This window comes from Patiria miniata, unplaced genomic scaffold (assembly GCF_015706575.1).
Source record: "Patiria miniata isolate m_02_andy unplaced genomic scaffold, ASM1570657v1 HiC_scaffold_2, whole genome shotgun sequence".
In the NCBI taxonomy this organism is placed as follows: domain Eukaryota; kingdom Metazoa; phylum Echinodermata; class Asteroidea; order Valvatida; family Asterinidae; genus Patiria; species Patiria miniata.
Window position 1 is genome coordinate 19,585,308 of NW_024037058.1, and position 22,355 is coordinate 19,607,662.

Here is a 22,355-nt window from a genome sequence, read left to right on the forward strand (position 1 = left end):
GGCCGATCACATGGAAACCAGATGGTCACATGGTACTGTGAGGTCATACAATCTAGTTTACAACTCACGGCATGGTTGCCAACCAAACGCTTGCCTACTGCAATGGTGGCCGATCACATGGAAACCAGATGGTCACACGGTACTGTGAGGTCATACAATCTAGTTTACAACTCACGGCATGGTTGCCAACCAAACGCTTGCCTACTGCAATGGTGGCCGATCACATGGAAACCAGATGGTCACACGGTACTGTGAGGTCATACAATCTAGTTTACAACTCACGGCATGGTTGCCAACCAAACGCTTGCCTACTGCAATGGTGGCCGATCACATGGACACCAGATGGTCACATGGTACAGTGAGGTCATACAATTGGACTCATTTGAGCCAGAGTCCTATAAGTCAGCTGCCTAAAATATCAAGCTGAACTAGAGACAAAGGGAAAAGTTTTCAAAACCCCCATAGTAATATTATAAGACCGTTACTCACTGCATCTTTACTAGCTTGTAGTTCACAGTAACGGTGGCCGTACTCCATTGGATCCATGAGCAGAATGCGTCCATCCTGTCACAAACAATGAAATTACACTCATATTTTCAAACAAAAAAATGCACAGAATGACATTCACAATATAAACAAATGAATAGCAGTTTGCTATACACCTTTTTTTTGTTAACAGGATATACCAGATGTATGTTTATGTCAAAGTTATTGGCTTTTCCGCAAAGTGCAGAAAAGCCTTTGTTTTTGTGTGCTGCTGCTGCTGCTGCTGCTGCTGCTGCTGCTGCTGCTGCTGCTGCTGCTGCTGCTGCTGCTGCTGCTGCTGCTGCTGCTGCTGCTGCTGCTGCTGCTGCTGCTGCTGCTGCTGCTGCTGCTGCTGCTGCTGCTTCCATTTCAAAGTCCATTGACTTTGTGCACATCTTTTCTGGCCTCCACTTTTGGCATTAATCTTTGTCATACATTATTAAAAGTCAGCATAGGCATAGTCCCTATAGCAAAGATGTGTCCCGAAGAATGACGTCATGATGACGTCATCATGGGTCACTTGACGTCATTTTCAATGTGCATATTGTAAAGTCATATATCTACAGAACTGTCAGTCCAATTGGGTTGAAACTTGGTATGTAGGTAGACTGGGATGTGTTAATATAGATGAAAATTGAGGTGAGGTCATGATGACATACAAAATAAAATAAGCAGAAAAGCCCTATGTTCTGTTTTCAAACAGACATAGATCTCTCATTTTTTTTCTATTTATCCTGTAGTCCTGGTTTCCAGTAATTGCAATATCAACTAGTGGTGCATCACTGGCGGATCGGGAAGGCAGAGGGGGGGGGGGGGGGGGGGCAATGGGGCGAAATCCCCCCTTTCCCATCTCCCTCACTCAAACGTTTAACAAATTTTGGTGTTTTTCAGTATTAAACCAGAAGTAAAACGACTGTTTTTCATTGGCTACTTTAGTCTTATCATTCCCTCCCCCTTCTGACAAGAATTTGTGAAATACTAAACAAAACAAAAACTAGAACGGCGAAGTTCAAGGCAGGAAGGGAGGCTGAAGGTAGGGTTGGGGATGGGCATGATGGAAGGGGATCAGGATTCTTGTTGATGTGCCTAGGTGTAGGGGTCAGTTTTTAAATGTCAACATAAAAAGTCAACAGATTACCTAATAAATACATGTGTATATAGGTTAGCCGTCACTGTATTATGGGGGAGTTTTCCATTGTTAGGGTAATTAGGACCCAGTTGTGGATTTTTGCAGCCCCAACAGTGTCTTCTGCTCCCCATACTTGTATTACCATGGGAAAAATCTTGTGTAGTCGCCACAAATGCAGAACAAGAATGGGCATACATGTACATGTAGACACAGCACCATCACCACCTCCCCCAAACCTTACCCCATCCAAAAACCTTACCCAATCCCCAACCCGCCCCCTCCCCCTCCCAACCCCCTACCCACACCCATTCCATCCTCCCCTAACCATCCCCACCCTATCACCTACACATCCCAACCCCACCCAAACTCCAATCCCTATCTCCTTCCCCTCCCCTGACCCGTACCCTCCCCTACCCCAACCCCCTACACCCACCTACCCTATCTTCCCCTATCTGTCCTTACCCACCCTACACATCCCCACCCTAACCCTTACTCGAATTCCAATATCCCGCCCACCCCATTCCCCCACCCATACATCCCCACCTGACCCCATGCAACCCCTACTCTGATCCCTATATACTGCCCCCTCCACTTATCCAACCCCTACAGCAACCCATCCCTACACATCCCCAACCCAACCCCTACTCCGATCCTATATCCCGCCCCCTGCCCAACCCCCTCCTAACCCAACCCCTACATCCATGCCCATCCTCTCCCTACCTGTCTCTCCCTACCTGTCCCACCCCACCCCTACAAGTTCCCACCCCACCCCTACAAATCCCCACCCCACCCAAACCCAGTATTCCAACCCCTCTCCCCACCCCACCCCACCCCAACCCACCCCGCCCCACCCATCCTAGCTCCCCTACTCATCCTACTTACACAAACCCTAACTCCAACCCTATCCCCCAACCCACCCCACCCCGCCCTCCCCTACCCCATCCCTACTCCAACCCCATAAACTAAAAGATCAAACCAGAAGATCATGCACATCCCCAAAATGCATAGTGTACATGTACATGTTATACCGGTATACACACATGTACATGTTATACCAGTATACATGTACATGTAACAATTAAAAACTTTGACATTTCCTTGAATTAAAGTTCCTCAATAAAATCATAAAATTTACTGCAATGATATGAACCTAACTGAAGTTATAGACCTAGAGATGATACATGACAACTGCATTTAATTTTTTTCCCCAAGTTAACTAAAACCAAAAACTTCAACATTTTTATCTGAACGCGGACGCCCGTTCCAGCCAGACGGAATTGTGGGGTGATAGCATTGTGTTCCCATTATCCCTTTTTCTAAAGATTCCCTTCTGGGGTGATGTTTTTCTATTGTGAAAAAAGTGGGGTGATGTGTCCTGAAAGGAACATCACCCCACAAGGGTGGTATGGTCAGAACGGACGGACGGGCGCCCGGACAGACGGACGGAAATTGGTATTACATAGGCTCGCATCTGCTTCGCAGCTCGCCAAAAAGGGGGAAACTAAGACCCAGCCCCCTCCCCCCCCCCCTTCCAAAAAAAAAATGCTTCTGGATTTACTGGCACAGGGGCATTTATACTCACCTGTAAGCCCAGCACCAGGAAGTTCTGATTCAGTGGACAGACGAATCCCTCCTCTGTCCAGTACATGACAGGTGTAGTGATGGTTGCGATGGAGGTACATGGAGACGGTGTGGTATGAGCCCCTCTGCCTTGTGAGGCACGATGGGTCGGCAGGGTGTGGCCTAACTGGACTGAGGACAGGCCCTTCACGCCTGGCTGAAGTCTGCAACAACAGGACAAGGCAACCCTAGTAACGCTAGTCCAAGAGCACCAAAAAAACTCTGCTGATTCATAAAGGCTATTTTTTTTAGTGTCTATTCATGCTTGAGCGGGATTTAGCCAGTTCATTAAGCCCCAGTCACACATTCAAGGTTTGGAGCTACGGATATTCACGGTTTAAAATTCGTGGTAAACCCTGGAAGTACTGTATTCATTCTTAATTCCCTTTGTGGTTATTCGTCATCTTCCTTGGGTATTCGTGGAGGGGCTACGAAGATTTCAAATTGTTCCAAACTTCCATGGTGAATCGTCATGAAAATCAATCCCTAGTGCAATCGTGGGACATCCGTAGGACAACCGTACTATTCGTAGTGTTATTCTTGGCTATTCGTACATATTCTTGGAGATTCGTAGCTCATTCGTGGTAGAAACCTCTAAAGAATTTGATACGAATGTCCTACGGATATGCCCCGATATGCTCGGATTCTTGCTAAGAGATCTACGAATATGGGCATGCTTTATTCGTAGGAGAACCTTGGTCATCCGTGGCCCAATCGCAGACAACCATGGGGTTAACGTCATTATTCCGTCGATATCTGTCAATCTGTAATCTGTCAAGACATTGCGGGGTGGGACTTCATGCGGGAGGGTCTATCGTACAGACTTGCCTGGGTGTTGTCGGGGCAGCAGAGCCGGCTCTACTACCCGCAGACTGCCCTCTGTTGACTTTGTCTTGCAGATGCTCCGTATCCCAGACTGCAGTGCGACAAGCCGGGTCCGTCCTGCCAAACAGAGAAACAACAAAAGGGAATCAAGGACAGGTTTTGTCAAAGTCTACATTGACAAGTTGCAAAAAGAACTCCCGTGCTGCTTATAGAAAGGACGGTGACTTTTTCAGTTATTAAGTGGAATTTTTTTTTAATGAAGTGGGGTGTGAACCTGTGACCTCCAGAACACTGAATGCTCTACTATGAGGTGATTTTGCCTTTTAAGAAACAAAATCTTTTCCATACCAGGAGTCATACCTTTCCTCGCCTTCCACTGCTGTGACCCGGGTTCGAATCCCGCCTGGGCCAGCATGTGGATTGGGTTTTCAGTCCCTACCTGATTCCGTAGGTTTTCCATAAAATACTCTGGGGTTTTCAATCTTGCTGGACATGAGACTGAGGGGTTGTACATTGCAGTTCTCAGTTAGGAGTGCGCGTACAGATTCTACACGGGCGCAAAAATGCGCAGTGTACACGAGGTTTAATCATTGCATATGCATTTTTACAGACTGGACACGTGGCCATTCTCGACCAATGAAATTACAGCATCCAAGCACACAATATAATAATGATTTGGTTTCTACTTCAATGAACAGCACAAACCTCATTGTGTAGACCCAGATTTCTTGTGGGCTGATGAGTAGATACACCACGCTGCATTCTCGGTTGTAGGTAACACCAAGAACTTGTTGTAAAGGGGAAATTGATGGAGGAGGAAGGACAGTCGATAGGCTTTTCTGATCCTTCATAGAAATCAGACGAACACTGGAAAACAAAAGGGGTATGGTACAATGCCTCTCATATCATAATATGTATTTAAAGGTATAGTCCATCATTTGTAATTTGTTCATTTTGTTCGTTTGAGGCAACAAAAGTGCTCAAAATCTAAAGAAGGGTGCTAAACAACTAACCTGATGAAGTTTTAGCTCAGTGAATGCTGTATATTCCGAGAAAAACAGCATTCTATGATCTCAATTTCAAATCAAAAGTTGTTGAATCATGTTTTGAATTTGGCCTGAATTCAGCGTCCGATACACGTTCTCACTGAGCCAATTGTAGCTACGCGATGTCGCGCACTGATCCGACGAATTATAGCAACCACACTCGCATGTGCGTAGTACCAATTCTTGCGGCGTGCTTCGCCGAATAACAAAACAAACCACTAATTTGAATTTCCTACGTTGCTTCTGGCCTTCTTTTGTTGATTTCTTCAAAATGACAGCTTGCCATAAAGAATAATTTCACAGGGAGTTTAGTCCCCTTACTAACTTTCAACCAAGTATGTTTTTCAACAATAATTACGCCAGTTACTTTTTGGATAGCTGCAAATGATGGACTATGGCTTTAAATGACAGGTGATCCACCCACCAATCAGATGACAGGGCTATATTCAGGTGTTGTATAAAATACAATAACATCCAAAACGATTTTCATATTTCTGTATACCAACCTGCTATCTTCTCCCACTGCCACCAGCCTACTGGTCTTCCCTTCACAGCCAGCGACGTGCAGCGACGTCACCCTGCAGCGAGCCAGGGCATAGAACTGCACCACGTGGTTGAGATGCCAGACTCCCAAGTCGCGGTGCGTGGCGGTCCACAGGAACCTCTCGCCGGTCAGGCCAAGCCATTCTATGCCGTCCGTTGAAATCACGATCCTAGATGGAACAGATCCAGAAAATTATATTATATTATATTATGACGAGGCGGCAAAGCTGCCTCACCCACTTCGCGGAGATGGGGGGTGATGGATGAAAGGCACAACTACAAACAAACTGTTTACAATTTGAAGTGTAGAGAAACCTTGAGTGAAAGTGGTAGTGCATTGGAATGTGGAGTGCTGTGGCCTCGTGGTCTGGAGCATTGAATTCGTGGTCTGCGGGTAATTCTGCAGGTCATGGGTTCGAGTCCAGCCTGGGGTTATGGTGCGTGTGCCCTTGGGCAAGGCACTTTGTCACTCATTGCTTCTCTCCACCCAGGAGTAAATGGGAACCTGTGAGGGCAGAGATGGTTATTGTAATTGAATTAGCTTGCTTGCGCCTAACAGGCTGCATCGAGCTGTATACTCCCCAGGGAGCTGAGATTGTATTTGGAATGTTTAATTGGCCCAATGATCAGGGGTAATAATAATACTGTAAGCGCTGTGATTTAGTTTACTAATAAGAGCATTCTTAAATGCCGATTATTTTTATTATTATTATTATTAATATTAATAGCTTTGTATTTGTACATGATTTTGTAGCCATTATGATGTGTACAGGAAACTGGGGACATGCCAGTAGCATGGTTGTCCTTGACGGAGAAATGGGGGGGGGGGGGTTGGTGGGTGTGTTGTTGAAATATGTTGGGCAGCTGGCTGTAGTATAAGTTCGTTTTCATTGTCCTGTGACTTTTCTGAGCTTGGGTGTGGGTTGGGGATATTTTGGTACATGCAGTCATGCAGAGAGTCACTTCTAGCTAAGCTTCTTGTCCAGTGGCTAGAGGAGTTATGTCATTCATCTTGTTTTTGTTCACTTCATGTGTATGTAAACCAACCTCAACTTCTCAAGGAATTGGGGTACAGTTCCTTGGGTTTAGTCGGGTTGCAGTAAGGAGGACGGATGGGTCTGTTTCACACCATGCTTCAGAACCAAATCCATTGAAATCCATCACTTGTGCTGGTGGATTTTGATGGACTTGGCACACATGGTTAATCTGCCAAAATCCCAAAAATGGGGAGGGGGGATGGATTTTGATAGAGTGGGTAAAGTTAATAATAGTAATAATAGTGGATATTTATAAAGCGTACGTATCCACCAGGACTGGTGCTCAAGGCGCTACATCATTATTACCCCTACTCATTGGGCACATGAAACCTTCCACACACCATCTCAGCTCCCTGGGGAGTATACAGCTCGATGCAGCTTGTTAGGCGCAAGGAAGCTAATTCAATTACAATAACCATCTCTGCCCTCACAGGTACCAATTACTCCTGGGTGGAGAGAAGCAATGAGTGACAAAGTGCCTTGCCCAAGGGCACACACACCATGACCTCGCCAGGACTCAAACCCACAACCTGCAGCTTTACCCGCAGACCATGAATCAGTGCCCTTAACCACGAGGCCACAGCACTCCAGTTAGGCTTAATCAGTGGCATTTCATGCCCGTGAAGAAGCCATGGCCTGTGCACTGTCATTTGAAAGCAGTAATGTACTCGAGCCCATCACGAGTAAATCAGAAGTCCGGTCAAAAGTAGCCAAAGAAGGATCAATGGCAATGGAATGTCTCTGTCACAAAAACAGAAGATTAGCTTGTCAACTATTGACAACTTGTGAGGGGCAATTCCACGGTTACTCACGTTACATTTTTGATGTACTTTTGAGTTTCCTTGGGCTGTAATTACCTTACTGAAAAGGTTTAATAATCCCCATGGTAGATAGAGTAGACCTAGACCAAACTAAGCACCAAAGATGACATCCAGAAGAAGGTGTTATGTATGATAAACAAGACGCACAAAATCGGTTACTCACGTTACATTTTCGTAACGTGAGTAACCAATTTTGTGCGTCTTGTTTATTATACATGTAACACATTTTTCTGGATGTCATCTTTGGTGCTTAGGTAAGTCTAGGTCTACTCAATCTACCATGGGGATAACAGTTATTAAACCTTTTCAGTAAGGTAATTACAGCCCAAGGAAACTCAAAAGTACATCAAAAATGTAACGTGACTAACCGTGGAATTGCCCCTCACAAGTTGTCAATACTGGTTGGCAAGCTAATCTACTGTTTTTGTGACAAAGACTTTTTGGAATTGCCCCAAGGAATGTGATGGACTGGACTCACAATACCACTGATGAGTTTGCTGGACTCACGTGTACATGGGTTCCATGATGTCCAGCGACCACATTCTGACCGTGCCGTCCGTGGAGCTGGTCAGGACTAGAGTGGAGGTGTCAGGGTGGAGGACTACACCGGTCACTGACCTGGAATGACCTCGGAATGTGTGGACATGACCCCCGGTCATACTCCAGACTTTCACTGTAATGTCAAGCACAGTATTGCAAAAAGGTGTGAAAACACGACCAGGGCTCAAGCAAAGCAGAACTTGCCATACCAACAGTAAGCACATTAAAATCATACAGGGATCATTTGCTTTTAAAGGTATAGTCCATCATTTGTAATTGTGCATTTTGTGCGTTTGAAGCAACAAAAGTGCTCAATGTCTGAAGAAGGATGCTGAACAACTAACCTGATGAAGTTTTAGCTTAGCTTCAGCTGCATTTTTCGAGAAAAACAACATTCAAGGATCTCGATTTCAAATCAAAAGTTGCTGAATCATGTTTTGAATTGGGACTGAATTTGGCGTCCGAGACACGTTCTCACTGAGCCGATTGCAGCTATACGCGATGTCGCACACTGATCCGAAGAATTATAGCAACCGCGCACACGTGTGCATCGTGCCAATGCTTGCACGCACTTCACCGAATAACAAAACGAACTACTAATTTAAATTTCCTACGTGTTTCTTAAGAAGCACCGTTGGAAAGGCCTTCTTTCGTTGATTTCTTCAAAATGACAGCTTGCCAAAAAGAATAAGTTCACAGGGAGTTTAGTCCCCTTGCTATCTTTCAACCAAGTATGTTTTTCAACAGTAATAACGTCAGTTACTTTTTGGATAGCTGCAAATGATGAACTCTGGCTTTAAATCCCAAATGTAATTTAACAAATGTTTATCAAAAAGTGTACTTGGATTAAAGATCGCACTGGTACTAAACACCCTGTAAAACGATTCCGTCTGGCTTGCTGTCATTTAGAAGAAATCAAGAAATGTGGGTGATTTCCAACGATCAGTCAACCGACTGATTTTTGGAAATAAACAGTACTAGGGATGGAATCGTGTTTCGTGATCGGAAAGTTGTGCATTGGTTTCTTCAGTGGAATATCCACTGAACTGAAATTTCAACATGTTTAGGTTTTGAACATTCTTCTTTGGATTTTGAGTGGTGTTATTTCTGGAAACGAATAAAATGCATAAAAAGCCAATGATCCTATATGCTTTTAAGTTTTGGCTTGTGGGTATGTGCACATTACGTAACTAAGGATTCCGTACTAAAGTGGGCAGAAAAAATTCTGTGCCATGGTCCCAAGAAAAAGATCAAGATGTTTTTATAAACATCCACAGAGAAGTCCTAAAAATATTTTCAAAATATTTTTATCTTTGAAAAAAAAACCCACTTTTTTCTGTGTAAAATAAACACTGGCAAATGTAATCATTGTAAACAGTTCTAAATGTGAAAATATCCACCCATGGCACACAACTGCAAAGGGCCCAAAAGAATGAAGACAAGTCGAGGAATATTTTTTTAAACTTCACAAGGAGAAAAAACAAATTGAAAATTTCTTTCAATATCAAATTCACAGACCTACAACACACAACACAACAACACAAATCCAAGTTTTTGGTTCATTTCTAAGATAATCATAATAATAGTATGTGATGCGATCAAGCTAAATGAGTCGTTCGTCGGGATTTTTTATTTAGAGATACAGGCCAAAATAGGGCCACTTCATCACATCACTTCATCACATCTCTTGGTGTTCCAACTTCCATAATTTTTTAACTAAAGGTGGTATCAGCATGCGGTTTTCACAGCAGTAATGCTGAGATTGTGCTCTTTTCAAATCTGTAAAAAAAATGTTTTTGACCATGGTCGACAAACGACTCATGTAGCCTGATTGCATCACATATATAATTTCTACTAATAATAAAAGGCATTGATATAGCGCTTTTAAACAGGGTATCAAAGGGCTTTGCAATTATTATTATCCCTGTTCAACAGGCAAAACTCTCCTGAAACCTTCTCAACTCCCTGGGGAGCATACACGGCCGGTAGGCAGCCATTTCGGCACTCTTTGCCGTAATCAACCTCTCACAGTCACCAACTCTGCCCTCACAGGTACCCATCTACTCCTGGGTGGAAAGAAGCAATGAGTGAGAAAGTGCCTTGCTCAAGGGCACACGCACCATAATCCCAGGCTGGACTCGAACCCACAACCTGCAGAATTACCCGCAGACTACAAATTCAATGCTCCAGACCACTAGGCCACGGCACTATACAAGGTGAGGCCAAAAAAAAAGAAAACCCAAATGTCAGGACTATTGTTTTAGTGAAGTTCTGCATGTAGCACTTTCAAATCTATGATAACAAAGCTTTATTCGTAAGCTTTCTTTTAGTACAAGAATCATTTCAATCACTCATGTACTTTTCAAGTTATGGAATTTTTAATAAACAGAAAAACCGTTTTAAAGTTCTGTCCACGGATCACAGTAAAGGTGTGAGGACTTTCAGCAAACCGAAAACAATTCACACACATCCCTGTGTGACGTGTTTTCGTTTTGCTGAAAGAACGCACACCTTTTCTGTGATCCGTGGACAGCACTTAAAAACGGTGGTTGTGTTTAAAAATCCGTAACTTGAAAATTACATGAGTGATTTGAATGATTTGTGTGCTTAAAGAAAGCTTGTGAATAAAGCTTTCTTATCCCAGATTTTGAAAGTGATACATGAAGAACTTCACTAAAACAATGGACCGGACATTTGGGTTTCGCTTTTTTGGACTCACCCTGTACATAAGAGAGCATATGTTTGCATATATTCTAAACTTTAACATACCATCACTGTCGTTGGAGCATGTGATGAGCGTCTTGGCTTGTGGTGAATACTTGCAGCCATTAATCTGAGATTTGTGAGCACTGAAGGAATATTAAACACACGCAAAAACAAAAGATGTGTCAACCAATCGTTTTTGTCAAATTAGGTTTGCCCTTCACCGACGTTTAAACACTGTATACTCAGTGTGTTACCTCCCGAGTGAAAGTTGGAAAAAATCACTCAGGTGGGACTCGAACCCACGACCTCCTGCTTTCTAGTGCAGATGTCTTACCAATCGACCACCGAGCTAACGGGATCGGTTGGCCGGTTCGAATCTGATGTACATTTTTTCCAACTTTCACTCGGGAGGTAACACACTGAGTATACAGTGTTTAAACGTCAGTGAAGGGCAAAACCTAATTTGATTTATATCACCCCGACGCAAAATTCAATCTTATAACAATCGTTTTTGGTTGGACCCTTCTCAAATCTGCCTAAACTTTGATGTAGTCAATTCCATCACGAGTCGAGTCACAAATCATTCAATGGACGCACAGTAACAAAGGAATGCCTTTGTCAAAGCTCATTTGAATAGCTTGTGAGTTGAATTGGGACTGGAGGACTTGTGATGGACTTGCAGGGAATTGTGATGACTTGACTACATCCCTGAACTTCGAATTAACCCTAACCCTCCAGGGTATGTTAGCTAGAACCCTGCCAGACATGCATGTAGCAACATGCTACACTTGCCTAGTGACAAGCCTACCAAATGTAGCAAGATCCATCAGGGGAAAAGTCTCATCAAGGCCACACTGCCTCATCAGGGTCTGTGGTCACCGTACGCAGCAGGATACAACTGTGTCATTGTTCAATGGGACTTAACTCTCATCATTTCAGAGCTGGCCGTTCATGCACTGGTGTTGGTAGTTGAATGCATCAAAGTGCACAAGTTCTTTTCCACCTGAAACACTGCGTTGCGTATGGCAGGGTAGCAAATTTTCTTTTCCCAAACGACATCTGCATACATGGTTGTTTAGCGCCCTTTATGTATGATACTTTTGTGATACGTATGCAGGCATATAATTATTATTTTCCCCACTTTCCGTTGAGCAGTGCGGTAGCACAGTCAATGCACGGCAAAATTTTGCACCACGGGGTTGCGGGTTCGAATCTCGGTTTTGCACCCAAATTTTTTTTCTTTTGTAATCTGAGGCTTTTGAGGATTTTTTTTAAAAAGGGAAATAAAGTCTGAATTTCATAATGCTCGAAATAATTCTTTTTTCTAATTTTATATTTTCTTCTCATGTTTTTAGAAAAGTTAAGTCCAAAACGCCATAGCGTACACCCATATGCGGATGTCGTTTGGGAGAGAAAAATTCGCGGCAGGGTAAGGGTTAAATATGTTCCTAGTTGTACTCACTCCACTAATCTGAAGAGCGGTTTGCCGTCCATATTGTAGCACAGCACATCTGTGTCTGAGCAGCAGTATAGATGCTGTAGCTGCTGTTCCAGCTCCACCTTCCTAATCCAGCCACCTTTGATCCCACTCAACTCTCTCCTGCAGGAAACACACGTCTGTTATTTTTGGTTCGGCAAAAAAAACAACTGAATGAAACGGAATTCGAACCTATAGTGGTGCTCCTTTAAATGTGGCACACTTCGATGTTTCCCCCTGAATTTCCTCATGCAGTTTTGCAAAACTTCTTTGTTGAGAAACTCCAAATTCATTCAGTTAAATACTGGTGCTTTTACCTTATCACGCTTGCTGTTGAACATTTGTGAACAATTTCAGTGTCATGAAATTTAGCCCGGAATTCAAAAGCGGTGGCATCCAGAAATTGGGTACAAAATCGGCTGATTGTTCCCTAACGTGGCGCACTTGAATTGATCTCTGAAAATCCCAAGTTAACATTAAAAAATTTCTTTAAATTTGATAAACTCTGATAAACCATTATTATCTCTACTTACATGTATTGTCAGAAATGATGTTCTTATTTTGGGCGCATTTTAAAATGGTTCATTGTGCACTTTGAAATAAAATAAAAAAATCATGCCGAAATAAATTTCTCTGCTAACTTTGTAACGGGTAGATAAACTCACGATTTATGAACGGGATTGTTTAGAGCTTGATGAAAATTTCACTTTCAGTGAATTTCAGGTAAAACTTCTGCTCTAGCAGGGCGCTAGAGGCGAAAAATCCAAGTGCGCCACGTTAGGGGCCGCGCCACGTTAGGGTACATCAACAATATAACATTTGGACTGCAGTGTAGGATTTAAACGTTTTTCTACAATGTACAAAGCTGGTCAGCTTAGAACTTTGTGTGGTAATAAGGTTTGATCTATTTACCAACTAAAGCCATAGGTTACAGGTTAACTAGACTTTCCGACACTAAATATCTAGTGTTTTTGACAGCTGAAATTTTGGTTTTCTCAAATTAAACACATAGGAAAACTGGCTACGTGCATTATAATTACGGTATTTCAAACTCGAACAAAGAAATTGACTGCAGGGCAGGGGTTTGAACCTGCGACCTCCAGATTGCTGTTCCGGTGCTCTACCAACTGAACTATATCCAGCCCTATGTTGGCGGTTCCCCATTCTGCCAATATCTTTGTTCATGGGTTGCTAGTCTGCCAGAAATTCCATTCTATTTTCCTGTCAGGATTTTCCACCCTATTGTAAGAGTTCAAACTCATCTTACTTCATAATGACAATATCTAAACAAAATAGACGGCGATGAAAAAAAATATTGTACAATTTAAAGTGCACTTACTTCAAGAAGAGCCCGTAGTTGGCCATGGGTTTTATTTCTGTCCAGACTTGATCTGTAACCTGCTTGAACTCCCATACCTACAAGCCCAGAGGACGTATGGACATTTACATCAGTTAGGAACTACTGATACATGCACGAGGACAGAAATACACAAAATTCAGCAAAAAAAAATGAAATTTGAATGTGTAACCTTTTTCTAGTGTCACTGCTTGAAGTTATTCAAATCTTCAAGTCTTCCGATGCTCGAAATCTTCACACTAACACTATAGACCCCTCTCATAGGATGCCATCTTCATAGGAAAATTACAACTGCGTATTCAACGCCATTAGTGTGCACGCAGTGTGCAAAATGTTCTAAACACACGTGCATGTTACTCGAAATTTCTTTTAAATACAGCATAGCTGATGAGCGTCACGAAAATTTGACTCCCAAAATGCCGATGCACGTGACAATCTGTAGGCAGTGACGTCATTTGAGAGAGAACTATTGGGATGTGCAGTTTGTAGTTTCCTTATCCCGGCCAATTCTAGACTTGAATATTATTATTGGACTTAAAGGGAATATACATCATTTGCTTTTGCTGTAATTTTCAGAAATGGATGGAATTGGGGGGTTGGAAATATATAGCAAATATAGTTACAATGTACACTGACTTATTTGAGGTTTTGGGTTAGTAAATGCTATAAAAACCAAGAAAAACAATCATTTTCCTGTAGTCTGGTTCCCTGACTCCATTTAAGAAGAAACAGAGCAGTTTACATACATTGGGGAATTGTAAGGTCAGGGAACCAGTCTAGCTGGCTTGTACCCGTTCATAGGTGTGTAATCAATTGCAAACAAGTGCGATGGTCAATTAGGGCCAGTATTTGAAAAAAAGCCAGTTTTTTTCCAACGCTGGTCGGCCGACCAGCGTTGGAAATTGATACAAAAATACCACTTTTCTTGAAAATGACAGTATACCAGGTGCCATGATTTTACAGGATGCTTTACACTGTCATTCACTAACAGTCCAGCAAGGTATTTCAAAATGATTTGGTAGTTTTATTTTTTTGATATTTGCAAATGTTGTATTTTCCCTTTAATACTTTTGTTTTTTTTATTATAAAGACCAGTCTGAGCACGTTTGAATACATTCATGGAGGCCCCCTTCAATGGCGGAAGCATTGTGCTAGCTATTGTACAAAGCAACTGCTCCGTGAGTGTGCAGTGACAGAGTGTTTGGATTGGTCTAGAATGGGGAAGAAAAAAAAAAGAGAAGAGATACGGATCTTGCCTTCGTTCCCTTGACTCCGCCTGTTATGAGTTCATCCCTGACTGGATTGAAGATGAGAAACATGACGGAGCTCAGATCCGACGCCACATTGCAGGTTTCGTCAAAGTCTTTGTTCAGTACCTAGCAGACATTTGTACACCATAAAAGAAATTTAGTCATGATTACCAACTGATACTCTAGAGTTAATATATATATACCCTTGGGTTGACTTTCTTGAAGCATTCCCTTGTACTATAACCATATGGACCCGTCCTGCCTGTCAATACAACAGTGCGCATTGACCATTTAATTAGATTTGTTATACCACGGTAAACAGAATGTGAATTTGTATTGGTCTATCATTGATCACGTGTCATGCCACAAACACGCATGTGCAGTGATGTTCACCGCGCGCATGGTACATGAGTGATGTTCCCCAAAGTTCGCCAAGTCTGTACCACACAACAGGAAGAGACCCACAGTTTCAGACGTAAGTAATCTATTACCGTGGTATAACAAAACAATTGTTGCCTGCTGTGGCAGGGTCCATGGGTTTTGCACACCCTTGGGGGCAAATGTTACCCTCGGCTTCGCCTCGGGGGCCATTTGCCCCCTCGGGTGTACAAAACACCTAGGACCTTGCCACAGAAGGCAACAACTGAATATTACCATACCTCATACATATTCATGATATCAAGAGCCGAACTCTCACTGGTCAATTCACCATCACGTGCCAGATGTTATTCTTGCTGTTTACCAAACGCGCGCGAGGATTCACGCTCAGGGTAAATAGGCATGCTTAGTAGACTGTCGCACGGGTTACCCGTGCCACAGTCTACTGCGCATGCACTTTACTGAGCAAACGAGGAACTGTCGAACGGGTGTAGTACGCACGCGCGAACATCGCCCAAGAGAGATGCATGGTTGCACGGTTCGCATAAATTTCCCGAGCTCAATGATGCCGTACAGGAGAAAATTAATGGACAATAAAGATTCATCCTATACAAAAGAAAGTTGCACACAAACAACTGTATTTACTGAATGATATTGCAAACGAACCGAACTAGTGAAGTTGAGCAACAATATTCTTTTGGTGAGCTGTACACGATTGACCAATAAGTTTGTTTTAGATGCATATATAAAAAAAATCGGCAACTGAATAATTATGTATGAGGTATAGTAAAACAAACATGGATTATTTCGGGTGGACAGTCGATATTCACTCCCCTCGGTATTGGAAGTTGACAAACTACATGTAGTTCCCTCGGCTTCGCCTCGGGAACTAGTTTGTCAACTTCCAATACCTCGGGGAGCGAATATCGACTGCCCACCCTCAAACCATGTTATATTTGTATACTGTACTCTTGTTCAAGTGACTATGGCAGCTCGGTCAAACTCAGTCACAAGGACTGTGTGAAACGTACACAACCCAAAGGTGGACAGGGGCTCATGGCCAATTCTGCAAAGGTCCATTGATCGTTACAATTCACAATGTTTTACATGAACGTCCTACCACATTTCTCAAGTTGAAATGAGTCTGATAAAATTGACTAAGGGTTGCTCACAAACTACAGGCCAGCTCATACTCGGTGCATGCCAAATTTCTACACAGTTCTATCAAACATGGATATTTCTATAGGAACTTTGTAGAGGCCTCTATTTATTTATTTTCTATAGAATTCTACACAATTTTTTTGTTTGGCAAAAAAAGTAAATCTGAATGTGAATTTTTGACATCATGGCAAGTATTGATGCTGCAAATTCACAAAGTTGTACACACTACATTAAAGCTACAGTCCATCATTTGTAATTTGTGCATTTTGTTCATTTGAAGCAACAAAAGAGTTCAAAATCTAATGAAGGATACTGAGCAACGAACCTGATGAAGTTTCAGCTAAGCTTCAGCTGTACATTCCGAGAAAAACAGCATTCTAAGATCTCAATTTCAAATCCAAAGTTACTGAATCATGTTTTGAATTGTTTTGAATTGCAGCTATACGCGACGTCGTGCACTGATCCGACGAATTATAACAACCGCGCGCGCGTGTGCGTCGTTCCAATACTTGTGCGCGCTGCGCTGAATAACAAAACGAACTACTAATTTAAATTTTCCTACGGTGCTTCTTAAGAATCACCGTTGGAAATGCCTTCTTTCATTGATTACTTCAAAATGACAGCTTCCCAAAAAGAGTAATTTCACAGGGAGTTTAGTCCCCTTACTATCTTTCAACCAAGTTTGTTTTTCAACAATAATTACGCCAGTTACTTTTCGGATGGCTGCAAATGATGGACTATACCTGTAAGGCAAATTTTGGCAGAGTATATATGTTTTGTGACTTCAAATTCACTTCACATTTGTAATTGCTCGAAGAATGAAATGGCCTTGTTCTGTTACAAAAAAGTGTTTGCCAAAGCCGAGATTTAAACTGATATAAAAGCAACAAATAGCAAACCTGACCTTGAGAGAGAAATCTTTGGCAAGACAGAAGTACACGTTGTACTTCCTGGCGTAGATGATGTTCCGCAGAAGCTTGTTCACATACTTGGGATAGCTCAGGCTTCGGGTAACTGTAAGTAAGGAAAGCATGCAAAATTAAGACTCAGAATCAAACATTATATTTTATGTTTTTCACGTCACACTCTAGCCGTTTTCCCATTGGACTTTTCTGGGTAAACTAAAAGAGACCATTGTTAATTTTTACTGAGACTGTTGTCAACTTAACCAAATTAAGCCGGTGCGAACAGCCGGTACTTTTCCCAAATTGTCAAGCATCAACTGTTGATTGTAAGTTTTACAGTCCGAAGCGGTGAATATTACAGGGCCAACTGGGTCGCCGAAGAATTACATTGTTAGTTTTACGGACTGAATGACTTTCCGCAGGCCGAAATTTATCCTGATGCCAAAAAAAAAAAAATTAAAAAATGGTAGAATAACCACAATGGAATGTTAACAATCATTCGCAGTAACTTTTTACAACATAAAGTCCAATGTAAACGCAGCTCATTACTACAAAGGCTACCATCTCTATTTTTAGTTCAAAATTCTTCATTTGGTGTTATTGCTTAGTTTTGTTTGTTTATTTGTTTTTACTGCCATTGTTGCAGGCCCATGCAAGCTCTCAACAAGAGAAAAAAGTACAATACCCAATTCTACAAGAGTGAAGTATGTATCTTTTGAAAAACACACTGACACACCATTGAACCAACTACCTTATTACAACACGAGCCATGTTCACAAGTGGCAGTGTATTCAAATGTCACAAACGACAGTTTGAACCAGAGGTTTAACAGGGACTTTTATTGGGGTGGGAGAAACGTGAAAGTCGCTTTAAACGAAGCTGAGGGTGGGGAAACCTTTTTGTAATGGTTGGGGAAGCTGGTTTCAATCGAACCAGGAGATCATCAGCTTTTTTTCTTTGAAAGACCAAGTTTACATATTCCTCCAAGATTAGAGTTAAGTCTTGTGTGGATGCTTTGAAGCCTAGGTGATCATGTATTGTCATTCAACAAATCTCCTGTTTATTTTTTACCCGTGTGCTCAATGCCGTCCTTGTCCCAAGTTGTGATACCTCTGGTGTCAAGGAAGATGAACTGTCTGGTGCGAGGGTTGTACGTTACTGCAAGGGAAGAAATCATTCTCAGTGAAGTTTTTACAATTTTAAGCTGAACTGACATCAAATATATACAATTTGTAGATCATAATTGCAATGCATACATCACATGGCACATGTAGGCCTACTCAAATTATCAGTGTTGTAATAAGCCATGAGATACCCTTTTGGATTTAAATATGAAAAACAGGTGGTACACTGACTTGCTCAGAATGTTTGGCACATTTTAACTTTGAATTCTCCAGAACAAAGACACTAGGCCATCAGCCTCGGTCCAAAATGTTGGCCACCGGTATCAAATGAGGGGAATAATCGTCATAGCGATTTTTGGCAAGGAATACACCTCCAAAGTTGGAAAATATGTGATAGCATTGCAGCGGTGGCAGCTTTTTGGGTATTATCACCCTTTTTTCAAATTGTCCATCAAAATGCTTGTTACCACTCTAGGGGCGGTATACCTTGCACATGCGCCCTATAATCATTTATGCCCTGATTTGATACTATTAACCAAACCCCCAGGCTGATGGCCTACACTGTTGCTAATAACATGATTCGGGGCAAGCTCTTGCATAGTTACGTAAGAGACGCTCAGCACCAATACACTGCTCACAATTGCGGAGAGTGGCACATAGACACCAGACCATGCCGGAGCTGGGGGTTGCTATCATAAGACTTGCCCAGAATCATGTGATACAGAAACAGTCTCTTTGGTCGGGGAAATGTAAAGTTAAAACGTGCAAAGCATTGGATTAAGTCAGCGTTCCAGATTTTATTCAAAGTTAACTTTCAAATGGCTTATTGAGTCCTTCACATTGCCATCACAAGTCCGGCAAAGTAGATCACAATTCCTGTCTGGACACAAGTTGGAGTGGATGAATAATGACTGTGCCATCCCTTCTGTATCAATTGAATAGAATTTTGTTTGCTTGGCCCCAATTTACTAGGCTCGCCTTGACTCGTAAAACATCGGTCACTGTAGTCATATTATATAGTCTTGGTTTTAAGACCCAATTTCATCAAATTTTTCTAGTTCTACTCAAGCATATCTGATGTGTTAACTGCAACCGTCTCAGCTTACCATCTACAAGATCCGTGAGTTTCTTGCTATGTTCGTAGTAGTTCCTCCGTTGGAATCCACTCGGAAAGCCGGTGTAGTTTGCCGCCGTCTTGGGCCCATCGTCCCCGTTCCCTACGTGGCTGATCTTCCGCATGAGTTGCTGCACCATCGTCTCCTCGCTGTTCAAACTCTCCCCGTCCTTCCAGACACTGGCCGAGCTGGAGGTGGCATCGTTGCCGGCCCGACGGTGGAACTCCACACTGGAGAGAGTCAGTCTGTTAGGTCTGGGTGAACTTTGAGGGTTGCTGTCCTCTGATTGGTCAGGATTTAATCTTGACCGAGAGGCGTGGTCTGGAGAGATGTCCGGTACCATGCTGTCCGTTGACATTCCTTGACCGTCGTCACCAAACCCTCCGAATGACCGTCGGTCCTGTTTATGCTGGACGCTGGGAGGACCGTTCTGAGTGGGCCCTTGGAAGAGTCCCAATTCTTGGGCCATGTCACTCAGGCTTGACTCGTCACATTTTAAAAATATCTACTTGGACAAAAGTTTTGCTGCCTCGAAGACAAAGTATTGTGTCTGACAAGCATCTGTTCCCGACTGCCCACACCCAGTTTTGTAGTTTACCGAACATAGAGGATTTGTCACTCATCATTCATGGGTTTTAGCGCAAGGCTGGTATATTGACGGATTTTTTTTAACAAATGAAACCATTATCTGTAAAAGCTGGATCATCTTGTGATGTATTCAAGAAGTTCTGAAGTTCTGGACTTCTGGAATCTGTGGAAACAAAAAAGATACAAATTAATTAAAATCACAATATGAGTCATAAATATACCAGTTTGAATCCTCTATTCATACCAGAAGTTTGCATGGGTGTTTTAATCTTGATTTTTAAATACAAGGTTTAATTGGTGTATTCTAAGATTAAGACCTTTTTACTCTTGTTTTTAAATCTATGTGTACTTGATTGTTGTAATTTTCTCCTTTTTTTTTTACGACTTTTTAGATTTTTTGTAGTAAGGTTCTACTGGAATTTGTTTCAAACCCAAAGGGTAAATTTTGTTTCTGCGATTGTCCGTGCTTTATAAATTTCTCTTTTATCACTTTTATTATTCTGTGAGATAAAAAAAAAACTTGTTCATGATAGAGAGCATATCGCACACCCTACAAGTAAAAACTACTTTCAAATTGACGTTCCTGACTTCAGTTGTATATATCTGGACACTGTATGCAGATTGAGAATTTCTCAAGGACTTTTGGAACCTTTTCACACCAGAACAATTGATTAATTGATTGGTCAGATCTGGACGCTCTTATTCCCAAAGTGATTGCAGAGATAATCCCTCATCCATGCCCCTTTAATCCTCCTGGGTTAACGTCAAGCAGAACAAACAGAGCCCGAGGGTGTTTAGCATAAATTCTTTCTGCGGCTACAATCGATGAGGAGTATGCACATTTTATTCTTTGAAAAAGTCTTGGTGTAGTCGTATTAACTAAAACAAATTTCTATTTTTAATCACAATGGAAGTGTGTGTAGATCCCTGCCTGTATACTCAATAATCACATTTCCAGTTTTATGATATTGAAATGTGGGAACACTTTCTATTTCAAAATCACAAATTTAGTTCCAAAGAAAAAAAGAAGCAATGGAGTTGCATAAATCTAACGCATTGCCTTTACTTTTTCAATTTTTTACTGGTGAATGGAAAAAAGTGGTAATCATGTAGTTTAGGACCCCGTTCCATATAACTATAAGTAAGGGTGTGCGTATACGGGTTTTGTTGGGACCGGGGACCCGATTCACGTAACGGGCAGGTAGCCAGGTACCCGTGATTTTTTTAAATCATAAAAAATGATTCTTTCTGGCAAGTAACAAGAAATTTACAACTTGTAAATTTCTTGTTTCTTTGTGGAAAGAATTCCATTCGTACGTCACTAGTTTTTCCCTGCAATGACTCATCAACCTTCAGAGAGGAATAACATGTCCTAAAAAGTGAACTTGAATTTAGCAGGGAAAATACTGAAGCATTAAGGGCCTAGGCCTAGGCCCTAGTTGGAAATTTACTTAGAATTGTTCAGACCAGTCTCATGGGGTTCGTACACAGGGTGTCAAGTGGCGTACGTATTATGGAATTCTTTCCCCGGGTAAAAAACTTTAAAATAGCAACAAACAATTGCTTTGGCCTGCCTAGTAACGAGTAACTAGGACTCGTAGGAATCGTCTTTTTTAACATTTGGACATGGTCTGGCGCGGCAATAATCTACCCATATCGCAATTGGTTAATGTAAATTGTAATGAAATTTGATCTACAAAATGTACTCACCCAAGCCTCCCTCCAAAGTATCCCAAAAGTATATATTTACAAATATATAAAGGAACGGGGAATTTCAAGTTAATCTTACATTCTGCTAGGAATTTCACTGAAAATGTCAGCGTATCACGTAACGTTTTTCGTGGCGAAAATTGGCTTCACTGCTTCGTTCCGTGTCCCCATTTCGTCGTTGTACTCGTATTAATTTAGTCTGTCAATAAATGTGATTCCTCCCGGCCCACGTCGTAGAAACACTGTGAGGACTGCTGCGGCAGATCCTAGACCGTGGAGCGTTTCCGCGGATACGGCGTCGTATTGCATAACAGTGGCGCGGTATTATAAAAAGCAAAACAATCAAAAGTTCTTCAACTTAATAATTATGTCGTCAAGTAGATCGCTACTTAATATCTATTGCATGACGTGGTAGGCGGTCTGAACCCCCCCCCCCGGGTTAAAAAAACAACAAAAAAACAGCATTTTTTGGGGGGCGTGGCGGGGGAAGGGGAAAAA

At 42.1% G+C, this 22,355-nt stretch overlaps 1 protein-coding gene across 4 annotated transcripts in view; it reads right to left on the reverse strand.

Annotated features, from left to right (window-relative positions):
• LOC119726802 overlaps positions 1-22,067 on the reverse strand; it is a 59,036-nt gene extending 36,969 nt beyond the window's left edge. For 3 of the 4 annotated variants that reach the window (XM_038198662.1, XM_038198661.1, XM_038198659.1), the window contains exons 1-14: positions 21,858-22,067; positions 19,551-20,310; positions 18,392-18,478; positions 17,320-17,429; positions 14,883-15,002; positions 13,609-13,685; positions 12,255-12,392; positions 10,856-10,935; positions 8,054-8,219; positions 5,652-5,858; positions 4,805-4,966; positions 4,103-4,216; positions 3,237-3,438; positions 490-564 (exon numbers count right to left, since the gene is read on the reverse strand). In XM_038198662.1, coding sequence (XP_038054590.1) covers positions 490-564; positions 3,237-3,438; positions 4,103-4,216; positions 4,805-4,966; positions 5,652-5,858; positions 8,054-8,219; positions 10,856-10,935; positions 12,255-12,392; positions 13,609-13,685; positions 14,883-15,002; positions 17,320-17,429; positions 18,392-18,478; positions 19,551-20,028 — 2,016 coding nt within the window. In that variant the 5' untranslated portion in view covers positions 20,029-20,310; positions 21,858-22,067. The remainder of the gene's footprint in view (positions 1-489; positions 565-3,236; positions 3,439-4,102; positions 4,217-4,804; positions 4,967-5,651; positions 5,859-8,053; positions 8,220-10,855; positions 10,936-12,254; positions 12,393-13,608; positions 13,686-14,882; positions 15,003-17,319; positions 17,430-18,391; positions 18,479-19,550; positions 20,311-21,857) is intronic. The other variant, XM_038198660.1, reaches the window with a different exon arrangement.
• Positions 22,068-22,355: the final 288 nt, after the last annotated feature.